The sequence below is a fragment of the Rhipicephalus sanguineus genome, chromosome 8 (genome assembly GCF_013339695.2).
Source record: "Rhipicephalus sanguineus isolate Rsan-2018 chromosome 8, BIME_Rsan_1.4, whole genome shotgun sequence".
NCBI lineage: Eukaryota > Metazoa > Arthropoda > Arachnida > Ixodida > Ixodidae > Rhipicephalus > Rhipicephalus sanguineus.
In genome coordinates, this window is record NC_051183.1 from 29,292,972 (window position 1) to 29,317,345 (window position 24,374).

General features: G+C 46.1%; 1 protein-coding gene across 1 annotated transcript in view; it reads right to left on the reverse strand.

Annotated features, from left to right (window-relative positions):
• The window catches only part of LOC119401617 (alpha-(1,6)-fucosyltransferase), a 32,376-nt gene extending 11,946 nt beyond the window's left edge, over positions 1 to 20,430 (reverse strand). Inside the window, exons 1-9 of the mRNA XM_037668519.2 lie at positions 19,777 to 20,430; positions 14,598 to 14,796; positions 13,876 to 13,961; positions 11,105 to 11,258; positions 10,127 to 10,241; positions 9,240 to 9,504; positions 7,738 to 7,927; positions 4,664 to 4,837; positions 2,952 to 3,105 (exon numbers count right to left, since the gene is read on the reverse strand). Of these exons, the coding sequence (XP_037524447.1) occupies positions 2,952 to 3,105; positions 4,664 to 4,837; positions 7,738 to 7,927; positions 9,240 to 9,504; positions 10,127 to 10,241; positions 11,105 to 11,258; positions 13,876 to 13,961; positions 14,598 to 14,788 (1,329 nt within the window). The 5' untranslated portion in view covers positions 14,789 to 14,796; positions 19,777 to 20,430. The remainder of the gene's footprint in view (positions 1 to 2,951; positions 3,106 to 4,663; positions 4,838 to 7,737; positions 7,928 to 9,239; positions 9,505 to 10,126; positions 10,242 to 11,104; positions 11,259 to 13,875; positions 13,962 to 14,597; positions 14,797 to 19,776) is intronic.
• Positions 20,431 to 24,374: the final 3,944 nt, after the last annotated feature.

A 24,374-nucleotide genomic window follows, 5' to 3' on the forward strand; every position in this document is an offset into this window, starting at 1 on the left:
AGCCGACTTGTCCCCCTGCTCAAACCAGGTAAATCTCCTCTGGACTTGGCCTCCTATCGACCCATCGCGCTTGCCAGCTGTTTTGGAAAGGTGATGGAGAGGATGATACTGACTCGCATAGAGTGGTACCTGGAGCATAACGAGATATACCCCGATGCTATGACCTGCTTTCGGCGTGGACGGTCTTCTATAGATAATGTTATTGACCTTGTCACGTCTGTGCAGCAACAAAAAAGCATAAAGAGATTATCTGCAGCAATGTTCTTGGACGTGAAAGGCGCATATGACAATGTATTGCATGAAGCCATCCTGAACGCCTTGGGTAACATTGGATTGGGGGGCCGCGTCTATCACTGGATCTACAGCTATTTGAAGGACAGAACCTTCTTTGTTCAGACAGAAGATGGTGCAACAACGCAACATTGTACTTGTCGCGGCGTACCTCAAGGTGGAGTCCTGAGCCCCATACTCTTCAACCTTGCGCTCATCGGTCTTGTTGACGTTCTTCCGCGGTCTGTGCATCTGTCAATATACGCAGACGACATCTGCATCTGGGCGTCAGGGGTCACGCGTCTACACGTACGAGCCAGGCTTCAGCGAGCGGCTACACTGACGGCAAACTACCTCCAAGGACGGGGACTGGAACTGTCGTCTGAAAAATGCTCAGTGGTTGCGTTTACGCGCAAGGTAATGACCCCATACGTCATCAAAATCAATGGGCGCACGATCAGCTACGTGAAGACCCACCGTTTCCTGGGAGTAATCATAGTTCGCGACTTGTCCTGGAGCCCCCAGATCGCCTACATGAAAAAGAAGCTCGCCAGGATCACACACGTCCTAAGGTTTCTTGCGGGAAAATCGTGGGGTGCATCTGTACGAGCGATGCTTCAACTGTATACTGCACTTTTCCTCGGCTTCATGCGCTACAGTTTACCTGTACTGGGCAGGACCCGAAGAACAAACTTACGCGTACTCCAGTCGATTCAAGCTCAAGCACTGAGGATATGCCTTGGGCTTCCCAGATGCGCGTCCTCAGCAGCGACTGTCGTCATCGCTCGTGATCACCCCATCACAACATACATCCGCGTCGATGCTTTAAGAATGCACATAAGACATGCCGCCCGGATTCCATCACACCACCTCGCCTCACTTCCAGCTGCTAGGCCACACTCTGCATTCAGCGGAATTATTGCTTCGCATAGCGCAGTGATTCCCACGAACTTCACGCACGCAGCAAGATCGCCGTTGCCGTTGTGGTGTCTACATCCACTGGAAGCCCTGATAGCCATTCCCGGTATACAAAAGAAAAAAACACTCGTCATATCTGGCCCTACAGCAAGCCACTCTGTTGTTTCTGCATGAAAAGCACAGTGGACGCCTTCACATTTATACTGGCGGTTCAGTTTCTCGTACAAGCTCAGCGGGGGCAGTGGTCATACCCGAGAAATCCGTCACCATAAAGTTCAAGACGTCGCACTTGACATCGTCGACGGCTGCAGAACTCACCGCCATCCGTGCTGCTCTAGAGTTCGTAGTGGAAGAAACGCCACAGGCATGGTCAGTCTTCTCTGACTCCAAAGCAGCGCTCCAGTGCATTATGTCCCCGTATCGTCATGGACCAAATGAACAGTTAGTCGCTGACATAAGACTGCTTCATCACCGCGCCACTGAGAAGCACCACAGCCTAATATATCAGTGGATACCGGGCCATTGTGGTATCTACGGAAATGACCGTGCTGATGAGGCTGGCCGATCTGCCCATGATGCTCTCCATTGTGCAGCTATACCGCTGTCAAGAACGGACGCCGCAACAAGGCTTCGTTCCCATGCACGTGAACTGACACTGGCACAGTGGAACTCGACGGAATTTACCAACGCCCGTCTTCACAACTTGGACCCGAATCTACAGCTCCGTCTTCCGTCGGGAATAACTAGAGCTGAGGAGACGCTCCTGTGCCGCCTGTGGCTCGGGGTGTCCTTCACGAAGGCCTACTCATTTCGAATTGGAATGGCCAGCAGCCCGACATGTGATAACTGTAGCTGCGAGGAGACAATCGCCCATCTTCTCTGTGAGTGTCCTCGCTTCAGTGCACAAAGAGAAGAACTGTCCGCAGCGTTTAATAGACCTGACAATCATCCACTGTCGGAGGAAAAGATCTTAGGACACTGGCCGAAACCATCCTCGGCACGGAAAGCTTTGAAAGCGTTATTGCGCTTTTTGCGCAAAACTAATCTCATAGACAGACTTTAAGCAGTGTCGTTTATCGTACTATTGTTCTCTTTTTTTTTGTAACATCCCTTTTCTATCATCTTTCACTCCCCCTTCCCCTTTCCCCAGCACAGGGTAGCCAGCCGGTCTGAGAACTGGCTAACCTCCCTGTCTTTCCGTTTTTCTTCTCCTCCTCCTCCTCTAATTTAAACGAGGTAATTCAGTAGGCATTAAATACGTCAAGCCGGGGCGAAATAAGGTTGAAAATGCGCATTTCGTGGGCGCACGTGAACAGAGTCGTATCCTATTTGAAATTACAGGAACGCATTCGCTGTGGGATGTCGACCGTCCAAGCAGTCAGCGCCGGCCGCTGCCGCAGAGAGGGACGCCCAAATAAGCATGGCGGCTCACGGAAGTGGCCACACGTTATTTCATTTTACTCGTGAGTACTTTACTCGCATTCAAAAGGTGATTTGCTGATCACTAATGACTGAAATTAACACTTAAAAAATGCCAAGGTGTTAGTAGTTATAACTAAGAGAAGAGATATTGCTAGAATCTGTCGCTAAGAGAACAAGCAAGCCAATAAAAGTTGATTGATTGATTGATTGATTGATTGATTGATTGATTGATTGATTGATTGATTGATTGATTGATTGATTGATTGATTGATTGATTGATTGATTGATTGATTGATTGATTGATTGATTGATTGATTGATTGATTGATTGATTGATCTCACCCCAGAAGAGAAGGCACAAACGAGGTAGTCCGATTCGGCGAGAAGGTGTATGTCGATGAGCATTCCAGTCAGAGCCGAGCTTTTAGCTCGAGCCTTCATGTCGAAGGCCTCATGAGCAGAGCGCCGATTCGAGATGACCTTGTAAGCTGGAAACCTGCATTGCCGAAGCAGGTATACGTTCAAATAATGCAGCTTACTAGCTGAGGTTAATTTTAACCCTTAATAACAAGCAAAGGACTGCGTGTTTAGGCAATTCAATAATTTAATGTCGGGAACTCTAAGAATACATCAAGAAAACATAGAACTTAAAAAAGAGTGAAGGGAAAAATGGAACTGTGGTGGTCCATGCATAATACAGCAAAGATACTGGGTATTTTGAAATTGGGTACTTTCGAGGGTATCTGGAACATCACTGCAACCTCATTACCGTAATTCATTTTTCAAATCTCCACTCGGTACCCTACATGATCTTCACAGCGTTTGAAGAGGTCGTACATATGCGCATCTCAATTAAATGCAGTTCGTAAACATCCCGAGTACATCGAGACTGCGACTACAATATTATCACAATTATTTCTTAGTAAGTATACCCTTTATTGTTACTACTTCGAGAAACATCCTAATGAACATCTAGCGAAAATTCATCTGAGAACAGTGTCAGACTTTTGCTGTACATTAGCTCGCCTATCTTTAGCAAGGGAGGCCGGCGCAATTGAGGCTATCGTAAATCCTGCTGACGCGTTTGAAATGTGCGGTTTAAGCTACACATGTGACTTTGTTACGATAACATTCTCCTTATTTACATACGTGAAACATGCCAATGCCTATAGTCAGACTGTCACTCGTGTAACAAGTACGAGCGCATGAGCTCCTTACCACGCACAAAATTTAGGTATTGGCTCTGTCTCGGTGCGCAGACTTTTATACCGACAAGACCACGTGAACACTCTGTCGTAAATGGAATTTCCTGCGAGACATCGCAACACTCTATATCTAGGGCGGTTCAGATACCTTTACAGCCAGGGTGGCTGATTGGGCGAGTTATTGCTTCATTATACTTGAAATACGAGCGCGTAGCTACACAGGGACACAAGAATACAGGGACAAGCGCACATGAGAGTAATTATAATAGTGGGATGCGCTTGCCTCTGTCTTTGTGTCCCTGTGTATAGTTTCGCGCTGGTATTTCAAACATACGTTACAGCGTATACTGCTACTTGAGGAATACACTCTGCTTGGGCGACTAAGGTCTACGACCCTCGACCACGGCCTGTTTTCGACAGGATGCGCTGCTCGTCCCTACCAGGCACATCGTATCCTACTAACTTTCCTCCTCTGAAACTGACATGACCTCGCGTTCGTAGACCTCTTATCTTCGTGTTCCTACTTGATCGGTTCCTACTTTACATCTGCCTGAATTCCTATCATTTCGCTGTTTCTTTTCTATTGACTTTCCTTCGACACATGTGCACCAAAACTTTGGGGACCATAGCACCAGGCAAGAAATGTAAATTTCTTCTATACAACTCTACAACGTAGAATTGCTTCAATACATTGCATTGGTCGAACACTCGCATTTAGGCTGCACCACTCGATTACAATAAACACACTCACGCTCAAATGAAAAAAAAATATATGTTAGGCATCAAATGGTTCCCAAACATTGGCCCGTGTCTGTACACTCATTTACGTAATACTAAGTGTTTTCTTACTTCGATCTTATCGCAGTAATGACTGTGGGGTCATCAGTGGCGACGAACACGCGCTTCTGGACAGACAGCCCCCTGAGTGCTAGGGTGCTGTAGAACTCTTCGGCGTGTTGCATGTACTCGGCCACATCATGGAAGCCAGCCTCCCGCTTCTTGTCCGTGCGCCGAATGTGCATACTGTAATGCAAAAAAAAAGAGAAAGAACAACCACATAAATGTCACTAGTCGATATAATGCCCTTTCATTATAAGTGCACTGCCTACAAGCAGGCCTGAACAAGATGTACCCATCAACTACTGTTGTACCCAAGAGAAGGGTTGTTCAAACCCCCCAAAAGCTTTCAATTTTGCATGTGTATATATGCATGCACACATACAAACGCACGCGAGAATCTACATAAGGTGTGATCGATTACAGAAGACATGTAGTGAAGATACTCTGTATCTTCACTACACCCTGTCTTCACGGCACAGAGGACATGGAGTGAAGACGGAATGGGTGAATATATCCCTCAGCATATCTGTCGAAGCGTACCTTGAAGGGCCAATTGGTAGAGATTACTTCGATGGTAAGCAAGCCAAAAACGGGACGGAAGGATTCCTCACACGATATCCCAATAGCATAGGGCGCGAAATCTATGAAGCGTTCACAATCTACAAGGAAGAGAACGCCTGCGTCAGCCAGCCTCCGACTGCTATCCTTGAAAAGGAGATTGCGTATTTCTCAGGCTAATGGCGTTGCCTTGACGCGTGGCGGCCCATGTGGTTGTCGCTTCCTCGTCATCATTGGTGCATCCATGTGGGAGGCAGTAGCCAAATACTGCACCAGGGTGTAGTGATGCGGAACTATCGATGGTACTATCGATATTATCGATAGCTGAGTCACTATCGAACTATCGATGGTAAAAATACTATCGATAGCGTTATCGATAGTAAAAAATTCGATGGTGCTATCGATAGTATAAAATCAAGAGCACGAACTCATTGCAGAATAAACTTGGTTCCCTGCGCGCGCGGTACATAGTGGAGCCGGAGGGGCAGGCTGAAGGGGAAGAAAATTGACAGGCTTGTGTTCTTTACCCGAGTGCTTTGCTGACACGTGATCATAAAGTCAAACTGTTCAGCTGTAGCGGAAAGGAAAGCATTGCATGTGGTGGAACTGCGCGGCTTCAAACTTATATTGGATTTTATGATTTCAAAATAAAAAGAAAAATATATCGTGAGCTAAGTTTGGTAATTGTAAGGTGTAACTGGTTGCTTTTGGATGTGAATTTATTGGTGAACATATTCCGCCATTTTCACTGCGGAAATAGTTTATTTCTATCGCCAAAAATTGCTCATGAATTAAGCGAAGCAGATAATAGGCTATCGCAAATATTTTGGCAATATGGCCGGCCAGCAACAGCATCATTATTCACACCACCAGTCGATAGTATTGTCACGTGGTTGCGACGGTGAAGAATGCTGCAGCAAGAGTAGGAAATACGGAGCTCTTTATTTGGGCGAACTTGTGCCTAGAAAATCCAAAACTCAAAATACAAGCAATACACGCTGCGCACTGATAGTGGCGAGAACATTCGTCGGCCGTCGAGTAATCTGGTCGAGTAATCTGATCATCGGTAGAACGTGTCGTCTTTTATAGATCATTCATCGAACCTTCCAGCGTTTTCGCTAGTGCTCGCGTAAGCTCTCGAATAAAATTACTATTCGCGTCCAGCACGTAATCTTAACAGAAAGATCTCAAACAATCGTAAAGCTTCTCAAACATTACGGCGTGGCCCGCGTCGAACGTTGCTAAGTCTTTGTCGGTGAAACCCCAATAGATCAAAACAAAGCAATAAACACGCGTGGCAGTAACAGAACGGAATGGAAAAACTTTATTCAGGTCCGTCGGGGCGTGAACTAGCACGTAGCTGGCCAATCGCTAGTAATATTAACCATGGTACTAGCGATTGCACTATCGATAGTTTGTCGACAGAAGTACTATCGATATTGTAGCGTTAGCTACACTTGCCTAGCCGGAGCCGATTTCGCGTGGATGGTCGTGAGCCGTGCTGTGCATGCGCGAGGATCAGTGATGTCACACAGCTGGGTCACCGGAGCTGGCATTTCACGCGCTCTCCGACACCGCCGCGCGCGGCTCGCCGCTGCTGGTCTGCGCGTTGGGGAGGAGTGGCGTAGTAGGCGCGGCAGACACGCTGACGCCGGCGCGCACGCAGACTCCGCCACCGCCGCACGCGGCTCGCCGCTGCTGGTCTGCTCCGCATTCGAGAGGAGTGACGTCGTAGCCATAGACACAGTGGCGCCGGCGCGCGCGCAGCTATTCGCCTTCGCTGTGCAGTCGCCGTCTGACACTGCGCTGGGGCCGCTTGATAGCGCCTCTGACAGGCGTTTGCAGGTGGGTAACGCCATGGAGAAGGAGAGCGCAAATGCTGCTCGACGGCGCAGAAGAGCCGAGAAGCTTATCTCATCGGATCCCGAAGTAGTTGCCTGTCAATTAGCGGTTCAGCGTATCAAGAATGAACAGAAGAAGGCTAATAATCCTAGACAATATGGAAAGCGAAGAGTATTCAGCTGAACCTCTGCTAGCGCTACGTATATCCTGGTATAGCCGAGCTAAGCCACTGCAATTTTTTTTTAATGTGTTGAGGAATTGCGCGGCACCGGGATTCAAACCAGGGATCTCTTGAATGCGAGGCTATATAATGCTTTACCTCTACTCTATCGCTGCCATCGTCATGATTATATGTACTTAACAAGTGGCATTTTTGTTCCTTTTTTTCATTTATATTTTCGCATATATTTCCCGTTGCAATAAGCTTGCGCACAGTTGTTCACAGCACTTGTGTTTCGTGCCCCTTCCTCTCTGTTCCGTTTTCGCGCAGTTTTTTTTTTTTTTTTCATCGAAGAATTATCTGCGCTCGTGCAAGGTCTTCTAACATTATTTTTGAAAAAATCATTTCTGTAATACATTTCTGGGAGGGCTCCTTACTGCGAATAGGAGGCGGTTTAGGGCTGCTCGAAGCTTTCGCTCTGTGTTAGTCGCAAATTTCATGGAAGTTTGCAATAAGAACTCACGCTACGATAGGATGCTTGTAGTCATTATTGAACTTGAAGTCTTCTATCAGCTTTCGTGTCGAGTTCTGTAGCCGGAAAATGTAAGCCATGATCTGGCCATACCACCAGGCGTACGGTTCGCGGTGATTTGCCACCAAGTCCTTCGCGATAGTCGCGGGTAGGTCCAGGATTCTGCTTCGCTGCTTGAGGCCTGCAAATGAAGACAAGTTGTTGCAAAACAGTACCATAATCCTACAGAGAGACAAACGTGGCGGAATATTAATAATCGTTGGGGTGTTACATCCGAAAACCACAGAATGATAATGAGAGACGCCGTAGTGAAGCGCTCGGGAAATTTTGACCAGCTGGACTAGCACTTAAATCCAAGTACACGGGTCTCTGGCATTTCGCCTGTGGAAATGAGGCCGCTTCGGTCGGGATTCGATCCCGCGACCTTCGAGTCAGCAGCCGAATGCCATAACCACTAGACCACCGGGACGGGTGTGGAAAAATATTAAACAAAGTGTAGTTGGCAGCTGTATCACAGAACATATGAAGAAAAATAAAATGTGTAACGCTAGTTAGAGACGTACATAAATAATCTGGCATATATCAAAGTTTCCTTAGGACGCAGTTCGAAATTGGTTTTAACAGCACGCCTATGAATTTCTCGAATTCAATGAAGGTCCACATTTCATGAATGTCTACGTACTGAGGCTCTCTCAGTGTACAATATGATCGTGATGAATGCAACTACATACAGCATGTTTTTCCCAGAGACTGACTGAACACAGTCAAACAAAACATATATAGAAACGTCATGACCGATAATTATAGTTTAAGCATTTTGACCCCCATGCTTTTGCTAAGTCTATCGAAGTGCTGACGATTGTTGTCAATGAAGTCCCTAAATTATCAGAAACACGGGAAAACGCAAGAACAAACAGGTGTACACTAACAAACTCATATGCTAAAAGCACACAGCAAGGATATTTCACCCCGGCTAAATTTGGCACAATTATTTTTACGACTGGCCATATCGACAAAGCTGCAACGCTGGCATACTTAATCTTCTCAGCAGCCTTTACACAGCTTCTAAGCTGGCGATGCCTGCGCCCTGTGGTTGTCGATGTGGCGTAGGACCTGCCATGGCGCCGCCGAGATATTGTGGGCCTCCTGATCTTGGAGGTCATGACGGAGAGACGGGCGTTTCATGTCATTCCCTCGTGAGCCACCCACCCCCGCCCCCTACCCCCGGGAAGCGGTAATGGCGGCGACATTTTCAGTTTCAGTATCACAAATGGCTATTTTGTGCAACTGTTCCTGACGCTTCCGCTCGTATTTCCAACGCTAAATTTTGAATCAATGGCCTTATATAATGCATCAATGTTATATCTACGTCATCTTATATCTACGTCATCAATTGCAACGAGGTTTCACACCACTTAGGCGTGTTAAACCCTCTTGCAGTTGGCCTCCCAATTGTGGTCATCAATTACACAGAAGATGATGAAATCACTGACCAGAATCATATCCAGGGTAGCCATTGACTATCATGTTGCGAGTGCCGACACCATTGCAGGAGGGCCCAGCGAGAGGTAGGAGTGCCTTTGTCCACCCACTGTCACCTGGAGCATAGTGCCATGCCGTGCTGTTGAGAATCAACGTGCGACCCATTTGCAAGGCTGCCACAAAACACCAAAGGACGTCATGAACACCGGCTGCAAATCCCCACGGGTTGTCTAGGAGGCAGCGCAGCTTGGGCGCTGATTTGCAGTCAGCAGGGTTCTGCAAAGCAGAGAAAGAAAAACTGTAGTGTCACCGAATATAGAACAGCTGGCGCTATTTTACATAATTCCGTAGCTCACACTGCTCGCTGTTTGGTCAGATTTCTACAGCCTAATTTGGAAGCTTGGTTATCAACTACGCCCTGTTGCGGTGGTATAGTGGTTACAGTGCTCGGCTGCCGACCCGGAGGTCGCAGGTTCTATTCCGGCCGCAGCGGTCGCATTTTCGACGTAGGCGAAAACGCCAGAGGCTCGTGTACGTAGATTTATGTGCACGTTAAGGAGCCCCCGGTGGTCTAAATTTGCGGAGCCTCCCACTAGAGTGTACCGCAATAATCATATCGTGGTTTTGACACGCAAAACCTCATTAATCGATATTATTCTTCTACACTTTTAATTATTGCTTGTTAACTGTTTTAGGAAGCTATTTCGTGCGCACCTTTAATACGATGTTAAAAATGTATTTTGTTTTTCTTTGCGTATAAACGTTTCTCAACTCCGCAATTAGTTCTTAGATCCTGCTTTCGTTTGTGATTGTTGTGGTTAGCAAGGCTTGACTTCGGTTATTGCGTGTGCCTTCAAAGGGATGATTAATGCAACTGGCAGCAAGTAGCTTAGCTCACCTGAAGCCGTTCAATTGTGCGCCGGACGTAGTCGCGCAGTCTGCGCATTTTTTCCGCACTTTTTCTGACAGCTTGGTCTGTATCTCTGATAGCTGCTACATCTGCCTCCATAACCCTGCAAATAGAAGTGATAAATTAAACAATAATATAACAGCATTCCTTCTTCCTCGCCGGATATCATTGAAGCATTGAGAGAAATTTCGTAAAGAAGGAAATGCAGCTTACAATCTACATTACGCATATTTGGTTTCGTTTACTCAAGGTGGACTAGCTCTGCATTGAGAGTGAAGCGCACAAAATAGATTTTTCATGATCAAATTTGGAGGTTTGAAGAGGTTTTATTCAGGAATTATACTGCATGTCCGGAGAAAACGACATCGCTAATGAGGCCTTCTAAGGTATGCAGGCTGCAGCCTATATCATCCAACTGCACAAGAAGTGAAATCATGATTGCTTTAGGTTACGGATCGTCTATTTTTAGATTTGCGGATGAAATGAAAGTTCACAGTTCCTGAAAAATATTACCTCTAACTTAACGTCAACTATGGGGCTTCTTTTTAGTGCGCTCCTGCTAGTCGTAATTGGTCCTTTTGACCGCTGAATCTTCCGGGGTACGTCGTTGGGCAGCACCGACAGCCATTCAGGATTTATAAACGGCGTACGAGTCCACACAGAACCATGCACTACAGCCCCATGTTTACAATCGGCCATATTCTCGACTGCTGGCCCGGAGGCCGCAGGATCGAATTCTTGCCGCCGTGGCCGAATATCCAAAAAGGCGAACTGCCAGAGGCCCGTGTACTTAGATTTAGGCGCACGTTAAAGAGCCCCAGGAGGTCGAAATTTCCGGAGTCCTCCACTACGGCGTTCTTCATAATCATGTCGCGGTTTTGGGACGTGAAACCACAACAATTATTAACTTCGGCACACCACAAAGAAGTCACTATTAACGCGTCAAAAAACGGCAGGAAAGCCTACCTGAGGTACTCACGGGCCTTGACAAGGGTCGCTGCAGCTCGGGTGTTGTTGCCAGGACCGGACGACATCGGCATGTGTCGCACTAGGAATTCGCGCATCCCTTTGATGGTGGCCTCCAACCTGGCCAGGCGCTCCACGTGAGTGTCATCTTCGCCTGTTGAGAGAGGTCTCTGTTGTAATTTCTGCGCCCTATGGCTTTAGACGGCGTTCTAATTAGCGCCACAACACTGCTACTAACATAGGCATGAGAAGGGTTCCCCATAAGTGGGAGCAAAATTCCATCGGAGCCCGTTAGTCTAGTCCAAAAGACAACATGCTTCGCAATGAATAGTCCCTGGCTTTGCGGGAGTAAAAATGGGAAGTAAACAATTCTTGGAATGCAACAGCAGGGGTCTTTGGCCGCCATTATCGCCAAGAACTTGAGCGGCCATAACCCTGCTCATTAAGCAATGACGCGACATAGCCGACCGAACAAGATTATGGGGCAAACATTGCACCCCCCTTAGGTGATTAGTGGTCGAGACCACCCTCACGCCCCTTCCTTCCGTGCGTACGCCTATGGTTACTGACGAGCCCACCACAAGCGTTTCGTGCAATGTCATGAGGTATGTGGAAAAGTAATATAAGGTGGGTTACCTAGACTTCGCACATCAGAAATGCAATCAAGTAATCTCGAAACGACGCAGGGAATGATGGCGTTGTTCGGGGCATTTCGCGACGGTCCCGTCGACGACGAAGAGCTGAAAGCGTTCTTATTTCGCGTAAATTTTCAATTTCCTGAAGCGAATGATGCAATAATACGTTCCCGGCAATTACAACGCTGAAGACTGCGTTTGCGTGATAATGCTGTCCTCATCCGCATGGTCTTAAAGAAATAGCAGGCCATTTTCCCCCCTAGAAGATTGCATAATCAAGGACACCCAAATAATGTCAATACTGCGTTGGTGATCACATAGCCTGGACGATCACATGTCAGTGCAACAAAGTTACGTGTGTCCGATTGTTCAAAAAACGCCAGGCCTGCACTGAAACCGCAGCACAGTGACAGCGAAAGCTGGAAGAGCGGCGTTTCTAGAGCCCGTTAAGCTGTCTTGGGGCTACAATACAAGTGCACTAGAAAGGTACCCACTACGCCATAAATCACAATTTTTGTGAAGTTGGGAAGCACCTACTAAGCCATTATTCGTCATTATGCGGAGAAGCGAGGCATCAGCTACACGTCTGTAGGCATTATGTGCACTTTGTTGACGCGACGACTGATGACGATGAAGAATTATGGCTTAGCCCTTTGTAATGGGCTGGAAGCTTTAAACGGCCCACCAGTTATGTAATTTGCATTGGGTGACGCCCGGTCGCTATTTCCCTCTCCCGTCATGCTGTATAACATACGTTGACGTGGGAGAGCAAAGGGGGGGGGGGGGGCGAAGAACTTTACTGAGACCCCGAGGAAATTGATCATGCGCTTATGGGCTTCCTTGGCAACCAATACAAGTGCACTTGCGAGGAACCCACTACGCTCTAAATCATTGTAATTTTACTGAGACCCCGAGGAAATGGATCATGCGCTTATGGGCTTCCTTGGCAACCAATACAAGTGCACTTGCGAGGAACCCACTACGCTATAAATCATTGTAATTTTTGAGAAGTAGGGCAGCAGGCACTGTGCCATTTTTCCTCATTCTACAGAGAGCCGTGGTACCTGCTTAACACATGTAAGGCATTATGCGCACTTTGTTGATGCTGTACTTGATGACGACGAAGAATTATGGCAGAGCCCTTTGTAATGGGTTGGAAGCATTCAACAACCTACTCGTTGCGCAATTCTAATTGTGTGACGCCAGGTTACAGAATTCGCGTTGTGCGACGCTTGGTGCTTATTTTACTCTTCTACCACGCTATAATGCATATGCTAATGTGGTTCCTTCCCGACATGAAGCCTGTATAGGACCTTTTTGCAGAGCAGTTCCAAGCACCGGCATGGCTCAGAGGTTGAATACTGGGCTCGCACGCAGAGGGCCCAGGTTCGAACCTCGTTCCATCCTGGAATTTTTTCTTATTTCGTTTTTTTTTTCTTTTTTCGAGCGATACTGGTTACGGACACCGGCGGCGGCGGCGGCGGCGGACAACTACGGCGCCAAAAACGGCCGGTGAAATGACCTCATAACAGCTTTCGCTGTAAAATGAATGCTATGGCAGAGCCCGAAGAGCACACATGCAGATGTTGGTTGAAGATGGGTCGGGGGTAGGACGAAGATAAACTGACTACACAGAGGCTAAGAATTGAAGGGTTGTGCAGGGTAGCCCTGTTGGCTACTTTGCACTCCCGTGCACTGCGGCTACGCGCACTAGTGCAGAGTAGTGCACGTGGACAAGTGAATGCAGAAGTAAGCTACCCAGTGCCGAGTATTTGTACCAGGCAACGAGACATACGAAAACAGTCCTTCATAGATATAGGTGTCCGGTGTGCTTTGCTTGCATACAATGAATGCCACAAGGCGCCGCAACTCGGGAACTGACACTGACGCAACTTTTGGCATTCTAGTAAGCGCCTGCGTTTGCTCTTTTTCCTGTTCGCGATTGGGTGAACAGGTAAAAAGAAAAAAAAAAAGCCGCGCATTTGCCCATCGTTTTTGCAGGCCTCTCGTAGTGGATGCTACCGTTCATATGGACAACAAACATTTGCTGCCTTAGTAGTTATGAACATTCTTTTTACTGGAACAAAGACACGTCAGAACAAACCACAACTCAAGTATAGTGCGGATCTCCCTCACCTCTTAGCATTGTAGGGTCGAAAGTCTTTTGATCTACGGATGACTGCGCCACCGGTTGTCTCTTAACAGCGGGTGCTTCTGTCGAGCTGAAACGTAAAAGAAAGGCGATATAAAACGGCACTGTTATTGATAACAGGATATGCGTAATCCAAGATCTTCTTTCTAAGTTTCCTGGACTACACGTGCACTGTTTTTTGCCGCTGCAATTGAAGCTTGAGCTTATTTGCGAACTACGTGCCAGGAACCGCAGCGTCCGCGGTGCCACGCTTAAGTCACAAACCATACTGACTCAAGTCACAGGCCACTGGTAGCCTGCAGTGACTACCAGTGACTTGGGACATTGACTAGTACCTGAACAGTTTTGCTCTTTTGCTACTTTCATTTCATATCATAAGCTAGAAAAGCTACAAAAATGACTGAATGAATCAGCACATGAAGGAATAATCGAATGAGCGCCGCTGAAAACCCGTGTGCTGACCAAGCCGTCACGTCTGAGTTGTGTTCATAACACGTTTCCCTAATTTATTTTTTTTGTGTTTGTTAATTGGAACTAACACTGTGCTCTATATCTAAGCAGTAAAGACTTATGGCCGTTGATCTACAGTGATTAATAAGCGTCTCTAAATAATCCCCTCTTTTATTATTATGCTGGGTTCAATTAAACAAATACTAACAAATCCTCGTTCAGCAAGATACACTTATCTACAAGAATCCCCACTCACTTGCTTCGCGATGAGAAGCTCAACAGCCCAAAGGCCATCAGAGGTGACTCCTCGCTGTTAGAGATCAGCACCTCGTACCGGAATGTGCGGCACGAGTACCCGGAAATGATGACCCACCCTAGACACAGGCATGTCACCAGGAGTACGGCGCTGATAGCCCTGGCCGACAGTCGATTCTTGATGGCCAGCATGACTCCCCCTATGACACGAGTATAAGGAAGCGGTTAAAGAAGCAATAATCTTCTCTATCTTTTCTTGCAAGCTGCTATCTCTTTAGAATCTTCGCCACGTCTGTTTTATGCGAGACGTGACTCAGATGTTAAAAACAGGGGGCGAATGAAGAACACCCCTTACAAAACTTCAGCTTTCGAATTCGCCCGCGACAGAAAGGGCTGCTGCGGTGATCTCAGAGGCCGTGCTCTGCAAGCGCTATTATCAGCTTTGATCTGGAGAGAGGGCGCCAGCTTAGAAAGTAGGTGAAATTTGATTACGATTGTTTTTTTTTTCTCTTTGATGGTCATTGTTGTGGAACAAAGATACTTCCCGAAGGGTGCGAATGCTTTTAGGGTGTATGGGTCACGAGTGCTCTGCAATCTTGACTGCCTCAGTTAAACACATAGGTCAGCAGGGTGACTCCACCGCCCCTTCCAGCTGGCGATTTATTTATTTATTTATTTATTTGTTTATTTATTTATTTATTTATTTATTTATTTAGCAATACTGCAGACCACCGTGTGGCCCATCCAGGAGGGGCTGTACAGTGATTAAAAAATCATAAAAACATCGCAATCACAGCGGAAAAGCTAAAATATGAACAAAGAGAAAGAGGAAAAGCATGAGAAACATCGATTACAATCACGACACACAATACAAATTTTCCAGTTCGCGTACAAAGTCATTGGCATAAACAACAGTGGAGGGTGAGGCATTCCATTCATACACAGTTCTAGGAAAAAAGCTGTATTTAAAAGATTTTGTTTTCGCAAAAATTGGGGCAAGTGCCCTACTGTGGGTGCATCTAGTTTCCCTAGTTGAGCGGGGACCTAGACAATCAGGCATAGTTACTTTTGTATTTCCGGTAAGACACTTTTGAAGAAAAGTCAACCCACTGACCTACTGGTATGAGACGAAGTGTCGACGCTCGTAATATTCCAGTATTCTATGCACGCCTGCGTCGCTTACTTCCCACGATACTCAATTTTCGATCATAATCTGCGTTTTGCGAATTAATCTTTGCGCGTTCACAAACAAGCTGACGAAATTTCAGCGCATTTGGTCGAACACTTAACTTATAATTGAACAAATTTTATGAACATGCGTCCGGCCAGAGTTGGGCAACACTGGCGCACTCGCGAGGCGTGACGTAACAATATTCTTGCTTTGCGAGCGTCTACATTTGCAGGGAATCAGTTTTGTTCCGTGGAGAACATCACGCGTGCAATAGATATATTACAGCTTTGTTCAGCTTGGCATTGAAACTGAAAGAGTAACAGCGTTTGAAACTTTAGTAGAAGACAACGTATCCGCTCCGTGCAGCACATGACGTCACACACGCCGTGACAAAATGGTTAATGGTTGGCAGGGTTTATAACCGGCGTCTAGGGCTAGCTTTGGATTGAAATATTGTTTTAAACTTTTCTTTTATGTCTATAGCAGGGGTCTCAAACACGCATCTGGCAGACATCTCTCTTTCAGCCTGTCCCGCACGTGACTGTCTTCGTCACACACACACACACACACACACACACACACACATATATATATATATATATATATATATATATATATATATATATATATATATATATATATATATGCCAAGTATGTTCGTTAGCTACACAGACCCATCTGGTCTAAAGCCTTTTTTTTCGTGAGGCACCCCATGCGGTGACCATGTTTTGAAACGTAACCGCGGACCAAAATCTCTATTTCAGACTCAGCGTCCAGATTTAGGTCATTCTAGAGATCAGTGTGGATATGTTTCTCTAATCGTGGCGTCAAATCACCTCCCGAAATCATCCATATATGAGCTATGGGAAAGCCTTCTCTATAAAATGACAACGTTCGCTGACATTTTGTTGGTTTGTGGCGTTAAACGCCCCGAAGCGACCCATCCTATAAGAGACTACCCGAATAATTTCGACTACCTGGAGTTCTCTACCGTTCACGGACATCACACAGTACACGGGTCTCCACACAGTACACGGGTCACACAGTACACGGGTACACGATCTCGCTTCCATCGTAATGCGACCACCGCAGCCGCGATCGGACCGGCGTTTTTCGGGTCTAACTTACAGTGCGTTGAACGAGCATATTTCAGGCAGTGCACATATATAGCCACTGCAGTCGCCGGCTGATATCCACCAAAAACTTAGTTTTCGCGGATTTCTTTTAACTCCTTACTTCTCTTTCACATTCCATTAACTGACAGAGCACGGCAGGCGGTAACTTCAATGAATGTCTTCGAGAATAACAATGAAGACATCGAAGAGAAATTAAATGAAACAAATGAATTAACCTGCAGTGTTGCGGGAGACCGGGGAAAATGTTGCACAAACAGCTATCGTCACGACTTCGCCAATAAAAACAAAAACGGAAAACAAAAGCGATAAATCAAAAACACAAGTTCCAACAAGATATTCACATTCATTTATCGACTTTACATAAAAAACTTATTGCCCGCCGTGGTACATAAGCGGCTACTATATCGCTGCGCTGTCGAGCAAGAGGACGCGGGTTCGACTCCCGGCCGTAGCGGCCACACATTTCACCAGTGTGTTTAAATATGGGTATACGTACCGAACTCCTGGCGGTCAAAATTAATCCTGACTGCTCAAATGACATTCTTCATGATCGTATAATGGCTGCAAGAAGCAACTCCCCCCCAAGAAAATAATTTTAAATCTTACTCTGTTTTGAGCCGTGGTCCTCACTACATCGTCAAGAAATGAGCTGACGACTGGACACACCTCAGCAAGCGGAACGACGGAGCAACAACTGAGCGCATATTTGCGATGTCCCTATAAAGATAAAGTAGTTTGTAGATAAGACTGCTGTGAGCTTTCTGCCGAAAAGGCCTCCATACATAGCGACGATAAGCACAAAAGCACACAATCGTTGGTATGGTCTAGGACTGATATGGATACTTCAGCGACAACACACCAGACACCCGCTGTGTTGTCCTCGCATGAAAACGTAGCAATGGAAACATACTGTATATAAAACGCTTGACATAATATGCGCGAGCAATTCGCAAAAATTAGCCAGTTTTTTATAAGATAATATTGAAAGCTTTCTAGTACGACAATACTACATCTCCGGCAAGCACACTCAATGTTTAAACCAAGTAGAGCACACGGCCCGAGGAATTGTATGGTTTATCAGAATTTAGAATATACGCCAGCTGGCATCCGCTGTAACAGACTGACTGAAAAGCTGGCACGTTTGGCGGATTGCGTGGGAGGATTTCACCTGCCTTGGAGCAATGCAGCTGCAGCTACTTTTCCGTGTATAATTTTTTGTGTGGTGTAGGTGCGATCCGCTTCGTGTGAGTAAACTTACGTTGAACGAAATGGCAATTCTGTTATGAATACGTAACTTTACGTTACTTTTTATTTTATGATTATTTACTCTTCATTTTTTTTTCCTTATTTCGTTTTCATTGAAGTGCTCGTATAAAGTATCTTCTTAGTAAACACAATTCGTTGCTGTAGTTACGTGTATTAATTTTAGACGCCCTACTAGCCTGCGGCTATAGGTCTAACCAGTGTTGTGTATTTTCTAGTATACTAACGGAACTTCCAATAAAAGATGGCATTACATCGGATTACATTTGTAGACAACACATACACAAACGTCCAACATGGGCTCCTTGTTTTAGTTTCCCCGAGCTCAGGTGCTAAGACAGTCAACGGCAAAGACTTCTCAAGAGCATCGTTCATTTTTGTGTGCGTGTTGTAAAAAGGAACAAACAGAAATTAGGTCGGGATGAAGGGTGGCGGTTACGATGAATCGGTAGACGCCAAACAGTTCCTGAATAATAAAAAGTGTGCAAAATAGTGAGCGTTTTTTTACTTGAAGTGGCGGGGCTACAAAAGTTGGTTGGAAAACAAAGACATACTCCGCTATGGGTGATATCTGACTGCTGAACACTAAGCTGCTTAGGCACTTGTGTTTCACGAGATAGCGGCAACGCGGCTCTTCTCTGCTGACATATGCTGTATTGAACTAAAAAAAAAAAAACGTATTGGCGGGAATTCACGGCCAGTCATGTGGTTTGCTTTCAGAGGTAAGTACCTCTGATATGAAGATAACTTTCTAGCGCATGCTAAGTCTTATCTTGACAATTGTGAATTGTTTGCATAAAAGTCCACCTAAGCGGTTATCATTCGAAGGAACGGTTCGTATAGGTATACATACGCCCCCTAAATTGCGCAGCTCGTAGGAGCTAAGTTTTAAATAATTATAATTGCTGAGGTTTTACGCCCCAAACCCACGATATGATTATGAGAGGCGCTGTAGGGTAGGGCTCAGGAAATTTAAACCTCCAACATTTCGCCTCCCTGAAAATAAGGCCGCCGCGGCCGGGATTCGGTCGCGCGACCTGCGGGTCAGCATTCAAGCATCATAACGACTAGTGCCATCGCGGCGGGTCCTAAATTTTAGACCAACACAAATAAAACTTTATGATAAATGCATATTTGGTTAATGAAAATCAACAGAAAACGAAGCCAAAGAAAAGACAGGGCACGTTATTTGTGGTCTTTTACGTGTATCGTAATAATTATGATATAAATCTGAAAAAAAAAAGAGAAGTGGACGAAAAAACAAATTGCCGCTAGGCGGGACCGGCAAGTTCCCTTTCGTCCCATTTAATTTCTTCACATTTATGAAATAATTACTACAATTACAGTACAGTTAGTACAGTTAAAGGACTACAAATAACATCTCTATACACTGCTTGGCGTCACTTTCTGTTGTTTTTGCGTTAAAGTTGTGTCCTAACAGAGAAAAACGATCCCTTAAATTCCCTTTCTTTCGTTCATTCACAATTGGTTGCAATATTGCTACGAATTATGAATATTGCGAGGTGAGCTGCGCAGACAACACCTTTCTTTTTCCCGTTCCCTGGGCAAACATCGAAAGCGCTAACGACACTCCGGTGGTGTCGACTCACCTCACTGAGCACAGCACGGTAGCTCGTCCGTAAAAATAACTGTCCGGTTTCCGTTTCGCTGTCGCTCGTGTATTCGTGTGGAAGCCCTCAGAGTCGGCACGTGGGTTGCAATCAACAGCCGGCGACTGGATATACTCGACAGCGCGGCGGCAGCACAGTACACATAAAGATCACCGATGCGCAGGACAAGACCTTGATGTCGCGTGGTGTCGGGAGAGGTACGACGGATAAGGATAACACATATCTCAAGACTAGCAGACGACGTCGCACATTGATCCTGACGTAGCGATTGAACCAGACGGCACGAAACACAATATCGCGACTAGCTCACGAAGACATGTCAGCGCGCACTGCGCAGTTATTCACGTATACGGACGGAGAGGCGTCCCGCCCCAACACAAATCTGCCGTGCATGGTGGCGGGGCACAGAGGCTGAGGACGCTGGGCGATGCGCACGGCTTCCTGGGTGCCGTCGACGAGAATACACACCACAGTGGAGACGGTAATCGTGCAGCGTTGTAAGCAGACGACGAAGCCGCCCTCCTCACAACATGGCGGCGAAGCATAGGAACGGCACCGCACCGGGCTTTCATTTATGTTCCGCCCCACACAGCGGCAGCAATGGGGCGTTTGAGCGCCATGAACATGGCGAGAGCGGAACGGCGTTAGAGGGGGAGGGAAGGGACAACAGGGTTCGAAGTCAGCAGGAGAGGTGGGAGGAGAGGTCGCAAACGAAACCGCTACGAACTGCAATAGCTGGCGGCCGCTCGCGGCAAAGGCCAACCATGACCACGTGACAAGAGAGGGGGATCGAAATATAGGAGAGAACGTGGGCGCGTTACAATAAAAAGCGAAGGGAGGGAAGAAAAACGAGGAGAAGAGGTGATCACGTGACGAGAAACCAGTTTCGTTTCGCGCTTTCTTCTTTTCGCCTGTTTTGTCCTTTTGTGTGGAAGCGTACGTCCTTATTTATTTGCCGTTTTTTTTCCTCGTCAGGGGTGCCGGTGGTGCTGCAGTTTTCGTCAGTCATCTGCTGCTGCTCTCTTCGCGTCGGGCTGAAGGGTGCCCACGAACGTAGCTCACAATTTAGAAGCCGCACCTGCGCAAACAGATGTGACCTTCAATGTGCAGCACATCCTGAATCGAAATGAACCGCGTGTTGGCCCAGCTTTCTTTATTGTTATTGCTCCGTTCTCAGTTTAGTTTGAAAATGAAGACGTAAATTTATATCGTGCACGCCGCGTTGCTTTTCCATTCTCTAAAAAAGAGTTCTAGCTGCGGTTTACGCCCACAAACCACAATGTGATTATGACAGACGCCGTTGTGGAGGGCTCCGGTAATTTCGACTATCTGGGGCCCTTCAATGTGAACCTAAACCCAAGCACACGGGCTTGTCTTCATCGAAATGCAGTCGCCTTGGCCGGAATTCAATGTCCCGACCTTTCCACCAATAGGAATAAAAATGATACTGCATAGCTCATGAACAGGCATGCCATTGATGAATAAACAAGTCGAATTCTTGATAACCGTAAGAATGTTGGTAATATGCATACATTCATTTTTATGTCTCAGTGTCAGACGACTGCACCCCAAAAATGTCAAGAAATGTGGAGGAAATGACAGAAACATCGCATCTCCTTGTTCAGTGTCATAATTTTGCTCAGAGTGGAAATGCTAGCGTTTACGAAAACTTCACGAGATGAAGAAATACAACTAGCGGCACAGCATGAAATAATTCTTTCATGATGTGCGCTAGTTGTACCGTGGGAGTCGATGTTATGCGAAGCATGCGGCGGGTAGGTGACTGTGGCGTAACGTTTTTACTGAGCGACACGTTACAAAATGACGCTAAAGGTTTGTATAAGTTTTATACGCACACATGTATATGTTGAAGAGCTGCATATGTGTTATATAACCAGTTGTTTACGGTTCGGTAACGCTGCAAATGGCAACGTGGGTATTACCAACACCAGAAGCGGTAAGCTGATATGTAGTGCTTATACGTGTCCCGAGAACGCACGCACGTTTCACGAACCCGTGTGCATGTCTGCAAGAATTTTTTGACAGTTCTTGAACAAGGGCATCATAACCGTGATCAGTGAGCACCAGCAGCTGGTCATGACTTGTTATAGGATCCGGTCGTGATCGTGGTGACGAGGGGTCCATGTGTAGTGAAGTATGTGGTATAGTAGAGCTGTTGGAATTCGTAGATGCCTCGGTCATTTCGTCGACAAATTGTCTGTCGACAGAGCCGGCGACATGTCGCAGCCTGAAGGCACCCTTCGAGTTGGTGAGGTATAGGCCGTCGAGGCTGGTAGGCCTGGTAGTGCTACGTAGACCAACATCAGTGGATGGTGCTTGTCGTATTCCTAGACTACCTGGACGTATGTGGCCTACGTAGCCTAGTCTACAAAGCGGCTGTCAATCAATCTGGCATCATGCTCGGTCAGCATCAGGCCATCGCCCAGCCTCGTAAGAAATGAAGAGGTCACTGCGTCGTTCTGGTGGACGAAGTGCACTTTACGGTGCGGTGATGTGGATATCAAATTTAACTTTCGTTAATGTATTCCTCCGGGGTCGAGCAATGCTTTAATATAGCTTGCTGAATCATACGAATATAAACGTAATGTTTATTAGATTGCTATAAAAGCGGAGCCAACACTGGAACTACAGACGTTAATCTGGTAGGACGCCTGTATCGTAGTATACACGTCGTAGGAGTATCATGCAGTGTTTATTGCTTTTTATTAAAATTAGATAACCACAATTGACGTTGCACCGATGTTACGTCTGCGTAGGCTGTTTTTCCAAACCAGTTTATAGACCTGGCGTGGCTCAGTGGTAGAATACCTGATTGCCACGCAGAATGCTTGGGTTCGATTCCTGCTGGGATCCTAATTATCATTCGTTCCGTTCGTTGAGTCAACGCTGCCGATGTTGGTTTTCCTTAATGCTCTAGCATTTAAGTTACCAATGTCTGTTCTCGCCGTTTCTGGGTAGATATAAACTGTCAATCACCTGTGGCGCATACCCGTACACCGCGGCCCGTGGTAAACGGGCATGTGCCACACGTGTCTAGTGGAAAGGGTTTGACGACGTACGCGACAGGATTTTAACGTTATTAATGTCATGACCCGGCAATCATATTCGTCAAATTCTCTTTCCCTCTCATTCAAATTTTGGTCTACAACAAGTTAAGGAGACGATCATGAGAGCACCCAGACGTAGGCGGCCAGATAGATAGATAGATAGATAGATAGATACGTAGATAGAAACGCTCAAAGTGCCAGAGGTTCGCTAAGAAATGCTTCGCATTTAATAATCGCGAAGCCATGATCAGAGAACGATAAGTATGACTTCCACAAGCAGCAATTAGACGCACGGTACATATCGAGCAAGTCGACTTTCGTGGGTGCATGTTTGTCAAGTCATTCTGTCATGCGTTTAGTCGGAATAGTGCATTGCTCAGTTTCGATAAAGAACAAAACGCGATGCGTTTTACGCGTCTCTTGCAAATTATTATGTTATTTACCTGCAGCAGCCCATCACTGTTAAACAAGTGAGTGAGTAAACTGCACTAGAAGAGATTTTTTTCCACAATGGTGAGTGAGTAAGTAAGAACTTTTGTTTTGGTCCAAAAGGGGAGAGTTAAATGAGAGACCTTAATGAAAAAAAAAAGAAAAAAAAACAGGCCTGCCCGGAAAGCGCAGCACAATCACAGCGAAAGCTGGAAGAGCGAGATTTCTAGAGCCCGTTGTAAACTCTCTTGGGGCTACTAATATGAGTACAATAGCAAGTTACCCACTACTCCATAACTTGCAATTTCTGTGAAGTTGCGAAGCACCTAATACGTCATTGTTCTTCATTCTGCGGAGAAACGAGGTACCAGCTACACACACATCTCTGAGGGGTTATGTGCAATTTATAGATGCGACGACTGATGACGATGAAGAATTATGGCTGAGCCCTTTGTAATGAGCTAGAAGCATTAAACGACCAACCAGTTACGTAATTCGCATTGTGTGACGCCCGGTCGCTATTTCGCTCTCCCACCACGCTATATAAGACACGTTGACGTGAGAAAGAGAGAGACGGGGGAAATAACTTTATTGAGACCCTGGGGAAATGGATCATTGGCTTATGGGCTTCCTTGGTAACCAATACAAGTGCACTTGCGAGGAACCCACTACGCTATAAATCATCATAATTTTTGTGATGTAGGCAAGCAGCCAATGCCATTTTTCGTCATTTTACGGAGAGCCGTGGTACACTCTTAAAAAAAAGTTCGTAAAAAGGTAGTAACTGGAAGGAAAATGTTAGTAACAGCCACTGTTACTAACTCTCTGAGACAGTTACTAACCATTTACAAACTCGAAAGCAACAGGCGTGTTGTTACTACCCAAACAGCCAAGTTACTAACTCGAGTTAGTAACAAAAAGCTAGTTTGCTTATAACCCTTCACAGTGCTGCAAAAACATGCATTCACTCACTGAGTGAAAGTTTTAATATATTTTAATATATTTTCTCAAACCCTTCTCGTATTCACTTTTTTTGATCATGGCTTGAAGACATAATTTGTACGGCCAACATTTTTAGAG